This window comes from Oscarella lobularis, chromosome 1 (assembly GCF_947507565.1).
Source record: "Oscarella lobularis chromosome 1, ooOscLobu1.1, whole genome shotgun sequence".
In the NCBI taxonomy this organism is placed as follows: domain Eukaryota; kingdom Metazoa; phylum Porifera; class Homoscleromorpha; order Homosclerophorida; family Oscarellidae; genus Oscarella; species Oscarella lobularis.
This window is the reverse complement of record NC_089175.1, coordinates 1,702,720-1,716,097: the sequence shown is the minus strand read 5'-3', so window position 1 is coordinate 1,716,097 and position 13,378 is coordinate 1,702,720. Positions and strand designations below refer to the sequence as shown.

Below are 13,378 nucleotides of genomic sequence, written 5' to 3'. Positions count from 1 at the left end.
CAGTTCACGAAGTTGAAATTAACTTCCTTTTTTTTGTGTCAACGTCACATGAAAATCGTCCAGTTTCGCCGATCGCCGCTCTTCATTGCATTTGGCTGCCTTCTCATCTTCTTTACGTTGTACTTCGCAACTAATAGCCATCGCAGTAAGCGGAAGAATTGATGGAGAAAGTGGGGCGGTTCCGATCCCATTCACCTCATCATTTTATTTCCCAGACGAAGCTGGAGAAAAATTCGACGTCGGCCAATCGTCGGACGACGTCGTCGACTCGGCGCGTCTCGCCGATCTCGAATGGCGCGTTCGTCGCGCGGTGGCGCAGAGCAACGATCGATCGAAAGATCTCGTCGATCTGAGGCGTCTCGTCGCGACGATCGATCGATCGCGCGGCGGCGGCGGCGACGACGGACAACGCGCCGTCATGACGTGGGGAAAGACGGCGTCGTCGAAAGACGGACGAAAAAATGTCACTGGTTTGATCGCCGGAATGGATCACGTGACCAACGCGAACTCTCTGAAGCCGGCCATTTGTGTCTCGAAAGACCGACAAGGAGGTTTGTGGTTTTGCGGGGGCGTGGTCGTGCGCGTGAAAAGAAATGATCATTTAGTTTCCTTGGCTATTGGGATACCGACGATACGGCGCGACGTTCAGGAGTATTTGCACGACACTCTACAGTCTCTATTCACTGCGATGTCAAGCGACGAAAAACAGGATGCCGTTGTTATACTCATGATAGCGGAAGTAAGAACACGCCCCAGAGTTTAGTACAAACTTCGAAATTATCTTGGGACACCGGTGATAGTTGCCAGGCGAAATTTCTCTCGAACTCGTTTGGGATTTACCCAAAGGAGTCGAATAAACAATAATATCATATTATAGAGTATTCCCCACAATACGTACAGTAGCTCTTAGGCACGTAGTCCTTTACGTACTAATACCCTTATCTTCCCTAGCTCGATCAAGATTATTGTAAAGAAGAGATAGCGAAGATAGAATCGAAGTAAGGGTTCTTCTCACTGGCGTTGGCTTGACTCATCGGCGTCGTACAGGTTTTCCATTGAACTGAATTCAGGACTGCTCGAAATCATCGTTCCGCCTGCCAGCTATTACCCGGACATGAAATTGCTTCCGCTGACGTTCGGCGATCCTCTCGAGCGCGTTCAGTGAGCACAAAAAAAACGGCGAAAATAAATTACTCTTTTTTTCTAGATGGCGAACGAAGCAGAATCTCGACTACGCCTTTCTGATGACGTACGCCTACAAGAAAGCAGTTTACTATTTGCAAGCAAGTCGTCTCGGCCGACCTCTTCATTTCTCTACTATTTATTGGCTGGGTTCTCTCTTTTAGGTTGAGGACGATGTCATTAGCACGCCCGGTTTTCCTTCGAGCGTCATGGCTTTCGCTCAGCAGCAGTCCGCGTCTAATCCGTCGTGGATTCTCTTGGAATTTTCGGCGCTCGGTTTCATTGGTGGGAATTTTTTTCCTCTTTTTTTTCGCGTCGAAAGAGTAGACGTCTTTTTAGGAAAATTGTTTCGATCGGACGACATTCCCAAGTTGACGAGCTTTTTTCTCATGTTTCACAAAGATAAGCCCATCGATTGGCTTCTGGATCATTTTCTATTCGTCAAAGTTTGCCATCCGGAGCAAGATATGGTATAAGAGCGCGAACGCATCGTTTTCATTGTCTAGGAGACGTCTCTTCTTGAATTAGAAAATGTGCGGCAAAGAAAAAGCGAAAGTCAGAGTACGTTACAAACCGTCGCTATTCCAACACATCGGTCAGCATTCATCTTTGAAAGGAAAAATCCAGAAACTGAAAGTAAGGCGCGTCGTGTGAAATTCTCATATATATTCGCTCACTCTCTCACGTCTATCGCGTGTCCTAGGACAAAGACTTCAAGAAGAATCCCATGCCTCCCCCGTTTATAAATCCCCCGGCACGACTCAGCACGAGCACAGAGCCGTATCAACACCACACGCTCGATCAAGTTTATCTGGGAAGAGACTTCTTCTGGGCGATGACGCCAAAGAAAGACGACCACATATCGTTCGACTTCGAGAATCCGGTCACGTTGACAAAGTAAGAAGAAGATACGAGCGAGTAGAGAAAAACGCAACGAAGGGGGGTGGGGACCCTTTCTATAGAGTGGTCATCTATTCGGGTAGCAATGATCATCCCGGCGACATTTGCACTGACGTGACCGTTAAAGGACACAGAGGTGGGGACAGCTCGAAACACGTAATGCCCGTCGAGGACGAGAAAGCGGCTCCCGTCACTCTGTGCGAGTTCGATAGTAAAGGCATTGCCGAGTGTTCCGTCGACGAGTCCGTCGGTCCGCTGTCGAGCGTCGTTCTAACGTTTTTGTCCGAGGCCAAAGCGTGGGTAATTATTCGGCAAGTTAACTTTCACTGGAAAAGGTAGGGACTTCGTTGACGCGATCTCCAGTTATACGGGCGAGAGAACATAAACTCGAGCTGACCTCACAAACTTTAGTTGTCAAATTCTAATATAAATAATTAACGCTCGAGATTTTTCAGTACAGAATAAAAAAATGTCAGCCGAACTAGTGCTATTTCCGATCGTCGTTCTCACTCACGTACGAGGTGTTTTCGACGGCGAAGCGATGGCCGTGCGCTGTGGAAACGTCGGCGGCTACACGGCGTCGTTCGTGGAGCCGTTGGACAAGGAGCTGGAGTGTCCAATTTGCCTTTGCCTTCTGCGAGATCCCGTGCAAACGGAATGCGGTCATTTGTTCTGCATGGTCTGTTTCGACGAAATGGCGAGGTGAGGCTTGTTTTAGGGAGATGCGTTTTCGTCTGGATGACATTCGTGTTTGGGGTCATTTTGAGTCGCGTTTTAGGGATTTTCAAGTGAAAGGAGAGCCGTTGGTTTGTCCCATAGATAAAGGGATCGTGTCTGTTGATAAGGTTGTGTAATATGTAGCGTTTTGGACTCTCCATTGACGTCTACATGTGCTCTACAAATCAGGTTTTTCCTGATGTTCGTACCAGACGAAAGCTTCTCTCGACCCAAGTGCTCTGTACGAACAAGGAATATGACTGCAGCTGGGTTGGCCAGCTTAAAGATTACGACGTAAGACGCTAATTGATGTGACTCGCTTTCTTTAATTAATAGAAAACCCTTCACCCCTATAGGCTCACATTAAAGAATGTGATTTTGATAAGGTGCCGTGTCAATGTGACGAGCTTATTGCCAGAAAAGATATGGGCTTGCATCAATCAAAGTTTTGCGTTCAACGAAAATTGGCGTGCGGTTTTTGCGGCTCGATTGAAGAGCACAGAGATATGCGGGTACAGTGCAATGCTTTAGTTGGCGTCACCGTGTAGGCTCTTTTTCTCCGTACAAGAAACATTTGGAAGTCTGCAATGGCGTGACTGTTTCGTGTGAATTGTGTGGAAAAGAAATGCTCCGAAAGGACGTATGACATATGTATATAGCTGTCTCTCCTTTCAAAAATGAATATACGTAGATGCTTGAACACGTTCAAGGAGATTGCCCCAGCCTTCATAAACAAAAGAAGCGCCATGCTGTTTTCCCCTGTCAATACGCTGCAATAGGGTGCGGTGAAAAAGTTAGTTCAATTAAATAGACTTATAATTGAAGGATTATAAATTTTATGCAGGTACTGCCGAAAGACATGGACACCCACATTTCGAATGCAGTTGTTTACCATCAAAAGCTTCTGTTTGAGAACGTTCTTGAAATGCGCAGAGAGCTTCAGAAAGCCAACAAGCAAATCTGCTCGTTGCAGAAGGCTAAATTGCGTTTGCAGAGTGAACTTAGCAGGACAAGGGCCATTCCAGAATTTCACACTGATACAGAAAGCTTGCCGCATTTTCCAAGAAAGTCCTCATTCACCACTGAGTCTCGGAAGCAATCAGTGCCTTCAAGAAGAAAAAAATCTATACCGGCTTCTCCATTATCAGATACACATTCTTTAGAGAGTTCGCAGCCTCCCAAACCACCTCCACAGGCCACCGGTAGACTTGATAGACCGTGAAAGTAACAGAGCACATACCTAGGATTAACATGTGGTCAATACAGCAACTCGAGCAATTCTAATTGTCTCTTTTTCGTAATCTCATCTGTATGCTAATGACTTTTGGTTTCCGTCACGCAAGCGTCGTTTATTCCAAGATGGCCGGTGGCTATGCGGCTCCGTTTGTGGAGGCGTTGGACAAGGATCTAGAGTGCCCTATTTGCCTTTGTGCCCTCCGAGATCCCGTCCAAACAGAATGCGGTCATTTGTTCTGCAGAGGATGCTTCGAAGAAACTGCGAAGTGATAAATAATGCGAAAAGAGTCTAGTGACTCGAGCCTTCTTTAGGACCGCTCAAAAAAGGGGCGATCTCTTTTCGTGTCCGCTAGACAAAGAGATGATTTCTCCTGACAAGGCTCGCTTTCGACGTAGACGTCCACGGTACACTTACTTTGACGTCACTTTATTTTAGGTCTTTGCTGACGCTAACGTGAGGCGAAAGGTTCTCTCGACTAAAGTGGTTTGCTCCAACGCTGCCGATGGATGCGAGTGGAATGGGCAACTTCGAGATTATGAAGTAGGAAAAGGGTTCAGTTTGGGATGACGTCTAGAGTGGGTCTTTTAGCCTCACATTGAGACGTGAAGGTGCCTTGCAAATGTGACGATCTCGTGGCTAGAGGAAAGATGCCGTTTCATGTGTCACATATTTGCCTTAGACGGCAAATTCCTTGTCTTTTCTGTGGACTGCTAAATGAATACAAAGACATGGAAGTGAAGACCTTTTAATTAATTAATTATTTAACCAATGTAAGTCTAATTCTTGTTATTCTTAAGAATCATGTGAAGGACTGTGAGTTTGTGACTATACCATGTGAACTGTGTAATGAAGAATTGCCCCGAAGAGAGGTGCGTTCAGCTTATTTTGGTTTAGTTAATTATACGTAGTGCATTGTTTCAAGATGTTTGACCACATAAGTGAAGAAGGAAATTGTCCTTATTCTACTCTCCCGTGCCAATATGCGACAATAGGATGCCACGAAAAGGTTTGGTATATGCATATCAACCGTTTGGGCTTGTTCAAGTTTGCTGCAGGTGATAAGAAAAGAAATGAATGCTCATATGTCTGATGCCGTAGTCAGTCATCAGCAGCTTCTTTTTAACAATCTTGTTTCATTGCAAACTGAGCAAAAGAAGGCTGACTGCAAAATCAAGAATTTACAGGAAGCGTTGCGAAGTCAACAGAATACGGCTGACTGCAAAATCAAAGAACTGCAGAAGGCAAATAGAAAACTTCAGAGCGAGAACTCTGAAATGGGACTCGCTTTGAAATCACTCAGAGGAGATTTTTCTAAGCAAGCCAAAGAAATAGAATTGAAGTTCAAGGAGGTGCAACTGGCGCCGCGGCAGTTTGAAGAAGTGCAACCACAGCTGTTTGAGGAGGAGCAACCGCCGCTGCTGTTTGGGCAGAATCCGTATTCCAGGAAGCAGTGTATGGAGGCGCCGCGGCAGTTTGAGGAGGCGCTGACGCCCAAGGAGGAGCAACCGTTTGAACCGGTGTCGTCCAGTTGGAAACCGACGCTGCTGTTTGATCGCGAACCGCCCAAAGTGTCTAAGACTTTTGGGTCCAGAGCGTCGAAGACTTTTGGGCCCAAAGAGTCGAAGTCTAAGCCGTTTAGGGGGGCGGCGCCAAAGGGATTTTTTGGTTGATGACGGTAGGGCGAGGTTAATTAATTAATTAGTGCGTTTACAGTATGTATGTCATGCCCGTTAATTTCTCTCTCGTACGTGATGGTTGACACAGACGGGGACAAATTCATTCTTAGGAAGACAAATCTATAGCCACCAACAACTGTTCCTGCATCATTTCACTTTATTTCGGAGAGTGAAATTCAATCAGTTCCTTTTTTTGCGCAGCGGTCTAAGCTATGACGTCGTTTTTCGGTAGAGTAAGCCGATCACAGGCTGAAAATCCGGGTATTAGTGGAAAAAAGGGAATTTCCCGGGTCCCTTGCCGTTCACGTCTGCCGTTTAGTCGTCTATAGGTGGAAACTGCTTCTAGAAACGACAGCAACCGAATTTTTTTACTTGGTGATGAAGCGTTGGCTTTTATCCTTGGGTAGTGCAGCAGTGAGCGCGGCGTACTACTACTGGTTCCGTCAAAACGACAAGGGATCATCACATTTCCTTTATTCAAACCCGGGGCTCTATCCACGCCAACAAACGCACTTTTCTTCTGATGATATCGGTTGGTTGTTGGTCGTGGGTGGTGCTCTGGGCGTGGCGTACTGGTTTACTTCACGTCAAGAATCAGATTCTTCCTCGAGGAATTTTTCAAACCCGAGACTCGATTCACGTCCTTCTTTAGATTATTCACACCCCGAGTCAGTCGAATGTGTGAGCAGAAGAAGAAAAAGAACAAGTTTTAGTTTGGAAAAATGTCTCGGTTTGTCTTGCATGAAATTGCAGGTGTAACAGTAAAATATAAAGCAGAGTGCAACGTGAAGGAAAAAAAGAGAAGGGTACAGTACTTGATGGTGATGATGATGAATATTATCATCGATGATCAAGTATTCTTCTCTTCCTCAATCATACAGATTGATCACGCCTTTACATTTTATTTTACTGCTACAAACCCAAGACCGTATGTTGTGGGTTTTTTACGCAGGAGTTTTAGTGGGCCCCCTCAAAGGGATACCCGTTTGTTTCCGAAGGGCGGGGTTATAAAAAGGTTGGCGGACAGGCAGCAGGCGGAAAACCCCGAAAATTCATGGATGCGAGCAAAAGTGGTGTTGAAAGAATTACAGTGCGCATGCGTAAGCAGAAATATTTTTGCCTTGACGATTTTTGCCTTGACGATTTTTGCCTTGAGGATTTTTAAAAATCGCCATGATAAAAATCGTCATGACGATTTTTGCCTAGACGATTTCGAAAAATCGTCATGACGATTTTTACCTTGACAATTTTTAAAAACAGTCATGACGATTTTTACCTTGACGATTTTTGCCTTGAGGATTTTTAAAAATCGTCATTATTAAAAATCGTCATGACGATTTTTGCCTTGACAATTTCTAAAAATCGTCTTGACGATTTTTCCCTTGACGATTTTTCCCTTAACAATTTTTAAAAATTGTGATGATGATTTTTTTTTTGACGATTTTTAAAAACGTCATGACGATTTTTAAAAATCGTCATGACGATTTTTACCTTGACGATTTTTGCCTTGACGATTTTTAAAAATTGTCATGACGATTTTTAAAAATCATTAAGGAAAAATCGTCAAGGCAAAAATCGCCAAGGCAAAAATCGTCAAAGAAAAAATCATCATAACAATTTTTAAAAATCGTAGAGGTAAAAATCGTCATGACGATTTTTGCCTAGACGATTTCGAAAAATCGTCATGACGATTTTTACCTTGACAATTTTTAAAAACAGTCATGACGATTTTTACCTTGACGATTTTTGCCTTGAGGATTTTTAAAAATCGTCATTATTAAAAATCGTCATGACGATTTTTGCCTTGACAATTTCTAAAAATCGTCCTGACGATTTTTCCCTTGACGATTTTTCCCTTGACAATTTTTAAAAATTGTGATGATGATTTTTTCTTTGACGATTTTTGAAAACGTCATGACGATTTTTAAAAATCGTCATGACGATTTTTACCTTGACGATTTTTGCCTTGACGATTTTTAAAAATTGTCATGACGATTTTTAAAAATCATTAAGGAAAAATCGTCAAGGCAAAAATCGCCAAGGCAAAAATCGTCAAAGAAAAAATCATCATAACAATTTTTAAAAATCGTAGAGGTAAAAATCGTCATGACGATTTTTTAAAATCGTCAAGGCAAAAATCGTCAAGGCAAAAATCGTCAAGGCAAAAATTGTCATGACGATTTTTAAAAAATCGTAAAAAATCGTCAAAGAAAAAATCGTCATGACAATTTTTAAAAATCGTCAAGGCAAAAATCGTCAAGGTAAAAATCGTCATGGCGATTTTGGAAAAATCGTCAAGGCAAAAATTGTCAAGACGATTTTTAATCATGACGATTTTTAAAAATCGTCAAGGTAAAATCGTCATGACTGTTTTTAAAAATTGTCAAGGTAAAAATCGTCATGACGATTTTTCAAAATCGTCCAGGCAAAAATCGTCATTACGATTTTTAATCATAACGATTTTTAAAAATTGTTAAGGCAAAAATCGTCATAAATAAAAATCGAAATCGTCATGAAGATTTTTGCCTTGACGATTTAGACTGGTACTGTGGTGAGTGTTGAGGCGGCGGTAGTGGTCGTCCGATCTGGTGTAATCGTAATCGCCGTCTGCGAGGACAATGTCTACGAGAAGCAGACGGCACGCGCCGCCTCATTTCTGTGAGACTGAGAACACTCCCCTCACCGTACCCGTCTATCCACGCCTCCCTACCGCCTCCCTACCGCACCTCATTCACAGCTCAGGTACACTACTCTTCTCCTTAGCGTTTAGCCTGAACTGCTGCCGAAACAAACAAATCGACGTCGCCGGTGATAAAAACCGAAATGCTGGAAAAATTCGGGTCCAGCAGTGGTCGCCGCCTGCCCTCCAACTTTCACACCTAAGCTAAGCGTTCCCCTTGATCGACTCGATCCAGGCGCGTAACCAGGGGGGGGCCTGGGGGGGCACGTGCCCCCCCGAAATTTTGCCAAAGCTAGGTAAAATTTGACGGAGTATTCACCGAAGATGCGCACTATTTCGTCGATTTGCATAACGATAGCGTTTACTGTTCGACTCTGGCAGAATGCGAACTGCTTGCTACTTCTCATGCTCGTTGAACCGAACTCATGATTCAGCTAGCTAAGAACTACCTAATAGGAAAAGATTTTAACTCATTGGGTGAGGCGTTAAAACATCTGATACCGTTAAAAGAGGCGTTTTCTGAGTTGGTGCGGCTCTGGGAAATTGTTTTGACGATGGGAGTTTCGACCGCGTCATGCGAAAGAGCCTTCTCCTGCCTTAAGAGGCTGAAAACGTACCTCAGGGCGTCAATGACACAGGATCGCCTCAATGATATGGCTGTACTAGCTATTGAAAGCGATCTGGCCAAAAACTTAGACATAGATAAAGCTGTGAAAACGTTTATAGAAGTCGATTTTAGTAGAAAATTGAAATTTATGTAGACGTTTAAATTTTTAGCGAAACTTCTGTATAAGCGCCAGACATAGAAAAACATTATTCAGTAACGAAAAATTAAGATTGACCACGCCCACATTCAAAAAATTTTTCGCGCCTTCGGCGCGAAAAAATTGTGCCCCCCCGACCTCTGAAACCTGGTTACGCCGCTGCTCGATCCCTTCAGGGTCCTGGGACCCCACTAAACTCCGTTTGTCAACCTGTCGCTAGCACTGCCCTAGCTCTTTCGCTAGCTTTTGCGCTCGGGCTAACAGTTGCGAGCGACAGCTAGGAGCCGGAAGCCGTGCATGGCGTTGTTGTGTCCTCGGTGATTGTTAGGGCAGGGCTCGCTTTTTTCGAAAATGTCACAGAAGTTTGGAACTATACCTTTCAGTTCTTTTCTGTGCCGATATATGCGCTTATCGTTTGCGGCATTGGGTTTCTTCCTAGGGCATAGGCGAAGTGGCGGCAACTGAAAGAATGTATATGGCAGAGATATTTGTGTCTGTCGAGGGCTTGGTTAGGTACTTCAGGTTGCTCAAAAATTCTATCATGGGCGGCGATGCCGGCGCGTTCATTTCTGCAGCAGCAGAAGCTATGATGAGCAGTACAGCAAGCGTGACTAGCTGACTCTGAATGAGCGGCAAATGAGGCGCGTGGTATTTTGACTACGGTAGAGAGGGCGCTTCGCTTATTTTGACTGGTACCATGGTGAGCATTTAGGCGACTCACCACGTTCCCACGAGAAATGGAAAATTGATACCGTCACGCCTCCCTACCACGTCTAGACGCATCTCATTCACATCGCTCATTTCAGCGAGTCACAATGCTGAGCTCCTTAGCGTCGCTTCAACTGCTGCAGCGACGGACACAACGCCATCTCCCAGGTTCCTCGCGCATAGAATTAAATAATGAAGAGCGATCAGTACCTAACCAAGCCCCACAGACACGGGCACATATCCCTTACATATTTCTTATGTCAGTTTTCATCACTTTGCCCAAGCTCCGGAACAACAAACCGAACGCCGCAAACGCACATCGGCACGTCCTTGAAAAAACCGAAAGGTAAACGCATTGTTACAACGGGTGTACCTAAAACATGACCAGGAGCCCGGTAATTAGATGCAAACGAGCATTCCAAACTTCTCTGGGAAGGCGGAAACGTATCCACCCTCCACATCAAGAAGCCTGGTAATTAGATGCAAACGAGCATTCCAAACTCTGTGACGTCACATTCTGTTTCACGAAAGGACCCAAATTTCTCCGAAACTAAAAGACAAGGACCCTAACAAATACCCAGGTGCACAACTACAATGTATCGGACACCTGACGGACGCAATCGCGACAGCGTACCACCGACCACTTTTCCGGTACGCAACGAACAAAATTTTTACATACCAAAAACTATGTCTCGGTACTCAGGTACCGAGACAAAAAGCAGCAGCAGCAGCAGGAGAAGAAGAAGAAGAAACGGAAGAAGGCGGCAAAATGACTATGAGCAAAGTCCGGCAAGGCTTAGCGCTTATGAAGACGTGGCTTCCGAAGACGAGGAGGCTTGTAAAGACTCAGACTCAGCTTCCGAGTTGAAGGTGGTAGGAGTGTCATTTCTAGTACTAGTAATATCTCTCGCTATTGGCTGGGCCATGGCTTCAGTTTCACCCCGGAGAGTGCAGTAGACAAATTAGTATTTGATAAAAATTGAACTGAGAGAAGCGATGAATTTATTCCTCTGCGTCTTTCTCCACTGCTCTTTCATCTTTGGAAGGGGCCTGTGTTGTGTTGACGTATGATATATGACGTATCTTTCTTTAGTAGCAAACTCAAACAGTAGACAATTAGACAATATCACGTGCTGCTTTATGACATGCAAATAATTTTCAATTTTTTAAAACTAGCTGTTTGCGTGACAACTCTCCCACTCCCTCCAACTCCCGATTGCCACGTTCTCCTGTCAATACGTTGCAATAGGGTGTGGTGAAAAAGTTAGTTCAATTAATTAAAAGATTTATAAAGGATTATAAAATTTTATGCAGGTACTGCCGAAAGATATGGACACGCACATTTCAAACGCAGTTGTTTACCATCAAAAGCTTTTGTTTGAGAACGCTCTTGAAATGCGCAGAGAGCTTCAGAAAGCCAACAAGCAAATCTGCTCGTTGCAGAAGGCTAAATTGCGTTTGCAGAGTGAACTTAGCAGGACAAGGGTCATTCCAGAATTTCACACTGATACAGAAAGAAAGCTTGTCGCATTTTCCAAGAAAGTCCTCATTCACCACTAAGTCTTGGAAGCAATCAGAGTCAGTGCATCCGAGAAGAAGAAAAATCAATGCCATCCCTTCAATTACCAGATGGACATCGTGTAGAATGTTTGCAGCCTCCCAAACCACATCCACAGGGCCTGTCCGGTAGACTTGATAGACCGTGAAAGTAATGACTGGCCTGCAGTATGTCATTGAGTAATTTCAAATTGTCTCGTGTATCAGTTCTAAAGTCTACTTTTTCACTGGCAGCTAGGCCTATCAGGTTGAACGTTAACCGCCTCCACAACTTGATCTTGTGCACGGTACAGTAGAAAGAGTTATTTGATCTTGATGGCTAAGTGACTTTCGTCACGCATGCGTAGTTTTTATTCCCAAAAGATGGCGGAAGAGTGCATGAAGAGTCCGACTGAAGGCGGATATTCGGCTCCGTTTGTGGGGACGTTGGACAAGGAACTAGAGTGTCCTATTTGCCTTTGTGTCCTACGAGATCCCGTCCAAACGGAATGCGGTCATTTGTACTGCAGGGGATGTTTGGAGCAAGCTGCGATGTGAGAATTGTCTCTAAAAGAGACCTATGACCCTGTGTCTTGCCTTAGGACTGTTCGAAAACAAAAGGGAGAAAAGCTTTTGTGTGCCCTAGACAAGGAGAAGATCTCACCTGACAAGGTTTTGCTTTTGAAACGTTTTGACGTACTCACCTTGTAATTAATTAATAAGATATTTCCTGATGCCAATGTGAGGCGAAAGGTTCTTTCTCTAAAAGTTATTTGTTCTAACGCTGATGACGGATGCACGTGGAGTGGCCAGCTTCGAGATTATGAGGTAATGGTAAGATTTCATGTACGAAGTTACCAGCAAAGTGGGTCTGGCTTTTAGCCTCACATAGAGGAGTGTCCATATGAGAAAGTTCCTTGCAAGTGTAACAAAGTTGTTGCGAGAGGAAACATGACACTCCATGAGTCAACCGTTTGCATAAGAAGGCAAATTTCTTGTTCCTTCTGCGGATCATTGAATGAATACAAAGACATGGAAGTACACAAACAAAACTTTCTGTCAGTTGAATTTATTTATTCATTTTCTAATTCTTGAGGATCATGTGAAAGACTGCGAGTATGTGCCCATTCCATGTGAACTGTGCAATGAAGAATTGCCCCGAAGAAAGGTACAGTACTTTTAGATTTTTATCTACTTAGAATGCATTACACTGTACTCTAATAAGATGTTTGATCACACAAGCAAGAAAGGAAATTGCCCTAATTCTATGCTCTCGTGCCAGTATACCGTAATGGGATGCCATGAAAAGGTTTGGTGTGCCCATATCACCACATGTTCATCACATTCAATTTGCTGCAGGTGAAGAGAAAAGATATGAATGCTCATATGTCCGGTGCAGCATTCATTCATCAGCAGCTTCTTTTTGAAAATCTCGTTTCCCTGCAAACTGAACAGAAAGAGACTGACTGCAAAATTAGAAAACTACAGAAGGAAAACTCTGAAATGAAATCCGCCTTGAAATCGCTCAAGGAAAACTTTTCTAAGCAAGGGAAGAAACTGGAATCAGATGTCACAAAGTCTTCCAGGGAGGTAAAGGGCCGTGAGAAATCATTGGCCGAACTCTTAGCTGCGTATGTTGTCGTTAGATTGAAAGAAATTCCTAAATAATTCCATAGCTTTTGTTTAGACTACGTCCGTCTGATGTTACCATACAAAGAAAAAGGAAGTAAGTTGTTAGTGAAAAACGCCCAATATCGTCTAAATGTCTACCGTCTGCAGGGCTTCTCAAATGGAATAAGCTATCAATAGAAATGACTTCTGTCACGCCTTGCAAATCCCTGCAAATACTGTGCATGTAACGGCGCATGTAACTGTGCATGTACAGTACAGTAGCCTTGGTACAGCACATTCGGTTACAGTCTCGGTTTCGTTGAGTGTTTCGTTGTACATGTGTCTTTGCGCGCGCTATGCGTGACGA

At 44.0% G+C, this 13,378-nt stretch overlaps 4 protein-coding genes and 1 long non-coding RNA gene across 8 annotated transcripts; all 5 read left to right on the top strand.

The window, feature by feature from the left end:
- Nucleotides 1-22: 22 nt before the first annotated feature.
- On the top strand, nt 23-2,563 carry LOC136192290 (alpha-1,3-mannosyl-glycoprotein 4-beta-N-acetylglucosaminyltransferase A-like). Its single transcript, XM_065980827.1, has 11 exons — nt 23-145; nt 216-551; nt 606-739; nt 952-998; nt 1,048-1,161; nt 1,208-1,283; nt 1,347-1,467; nt 1,522-1,652; nt 1,711-1,818; nt 1,886-2,079; nt 2,145-2,563. The coding sequence occupies exons 1-11, from the start codon at nt 49-51 to the stop codon at nt 2,419-2,421; spliced, it is 1,635 nt and encodes a 544-aa protein (XP_065836899.1). The 5' UTR covers nt 23-48; the 3' UTR covers nt 2,422-2,563.
- On the top strand, nt 2,552-4,083 carry LOC136192390 (TNF receptor-associated factor 6-B-like). Of its 2 annotated transcripts, none has more exons than XM_065980966.1 (7): nt 2,552-2,784; nt 2,861-2,888; nt 2,944-3,093; nt 3,156-3,311; nt 3,368-3,439; nt 3,491-3,592; nt 3,644-4,083. In XM_065980966.1, the coding sequence occupies exons 1-7, from the start codon at nt 2,552-2,554 to the stop codon at nt 4,019-4,021; spliced, it is 1,119 nt and encodes a 372-aa protein (XP_065837038.1). In that variant the 3' UTR covers nt 4,022-4,083. The 2 variants fall into 2 exon arrangements, with proteins under 2 accessions (XP_065837038.1, XP_065837045.1); XM_065980973.1 differs by having other exon boundaries at nt 2,861-2,927; nt 2,989-3,093.
- Nucleotides 4,084-4,110: 27 nt separating this feature from the next.
- Nucleotides 4,111-5,954, top strand: LOC136192455 (TNF receptor-associated factor 6-like). 2 transcript variants are annotated; one of them, XR_010671147.1, is made up of 7 exons: nt 4,111-4,301; nt 4,348-4,414; nt 4,472-4,576; nt 4,625-4,770; nt 4,834-4,905; nt 4,959-5,042; nt 5,092-5,954. XR_010671147.1 is itself a non-coding variant. In XM_065981081.1 (4 exons), the coding sequence occupies exons 1-4, from the start codon at nt 4,684-4,686 to the stop codon at nt 5,704-5,706; spliced, it is 858 nt and encodes a 285-aa protein (XP_065837153.1). In that variant the 5' UTR covers nt 4,647-4,683; the 3' UTR covers nt 5,707-5,954. The 2 variants fall into 2 exon arrangements, 1 of the variants encoding a protein (XP_065837153.1); XM_065981081.1 differs by lacking the exons at nt 4,111-4,301; nt 4,348-4,414; nt 4,472-4,576 and having other exon boundaries at nt 4,647-4,770.
- A 2,205-nt stretch (nt 5,955-8,159) lies between these two features.
- On the top strand, nt 8,160-11,616 carry LOC136192548 (uncharacterized). Of its 2 annotated transcripts, XR_010671171.1 has the most exons (5): nt 8,160-10,070; nt 10,129-10,210; nt 10,268-10,336; nt 10,396-11,127; nt 11,179-11,616. It is a non-coding gene; the product is annotated as an uncharacterized lncRNA (long non-coding RNA). The 2 variants fall into 2 exon arrangements; XR_010671168.1 differs by having other exon boundaries at nt 10,268-11,127.
- A 33-nt stretch (nt 11,617-11,649) lies between these two features.
- LOC136192410 (TNF receptor-associated factor 6-like) lies at nt 11,650-13,352 on the top strand. Its single transcript, XM_065981015.1, has 10 exons — nt 11,650-11,708; nt 11,769-11,954; nt 12,003-12,072; nt 12,124-12,228; nt 12,283-12,438; nt 12,497-12,568; nt 12,626-12,709; nt 12,760-13,031; nt 13,088-13,126; nt 13,180-13,352. Exons 2-10 carry the CDS (start codon nt 11,785-11,787, stop codon nt 13,196-13,198), a joined length of 987 nt encoding a protein of 328 aa, XP_065837087.1. The 5' UTR covers nt 11,650-11,708; nt 11,769-11,784; the 3' UTR covers nt 13,199-13,352.
- The last annotated feature ends 26 nt before the right edge of the window (nt 13,353-13,378 follow it).

Bases quoted from the DNA above. Each gene is read 5' to 3' on its own strand.
- LOC136192290 (XM_065980827.1), top strand. From the start codon at position 49: ATGAAAATCGTCCAGTTTCGCCGATCGCCGCTCTTCATTGCATTTGGC. The intron at 146-215 runs GTAAGCGGAAGA...TTTATTTCCCAG, and splicing joins CGCAACTAATAGCCATCGCA to ACGAAGCTGGAGAAAAATTC. The intron at 1,284-1,346 runs GCAAGTCGTCTC...TCTCTCTTTTAG, and splicing joins AAGCAGTTTACTATTTGCAA to GTTGAGGACGATGTCATTAG.
- LOC136192390 (XM_065980966.1), top strand. From the start codon at position 2,552: ATGTCAGCCGAACTAGTGCTATTTCCGATCGTCGTTCTCACTCACGTA. The intron at 2,889-2,943 runs GTTTGTCCCATA...TGTAATATGTAG, and splicing joins AAGTGAAAGGAGAGCCGTTG to CGTTTTGGACTCTCCATTGA. The intron at 3,312-3,367 runs GTACAGTGCAAT...TCTCCGTACAAG, and splicing joins AAGAGCACAGAGATATGCGG to AAACATTTGGAAGTCTGCAA.
- LOC136192455 (XM_065981081.1), top strand. From the start codon at position 4,684: ATGCCGTTTCATGTGTCACATATTTGCCTTAGACGGCAAATTCCTTGT. The intron at 4,771-4,833 runs GTGAAGACCTTT...GTTATTCTTAAG, and splicing joins ATGAATACAAAGACATGGAA to AATCATGTGAAGGACTGTGA. The intron at 5,043-5,091 runs GTTTGGTATATG...AGTTTGCTGCAG, and splicing joins CAATAGGATGCCACGAAAAG to GTGATAAGAAAAGAAATGAA.
- LOC136192410 (XM_065981015.1), top strand. From the start codon at position 11,785: ATGGCGGAAGAGTGCATGAAGAGTCCGACTGAAGGCGGATATTCGGCT. The intron at 12,229-12,282 runs GTAATGGTAAGA...TCTGGCTTTTAG, and splicing joins GCCAGCTTCGAGATTATGAG to CCTCACATAGAGGAGTGTCC. The intron at 12,710-12,759 runs GTTTGGTGTGCC...AATTTGCTGCAG, and splicing joins TAATGGGATGCCATGAAAAG to GTGAAGAGAAAAGATATGAA.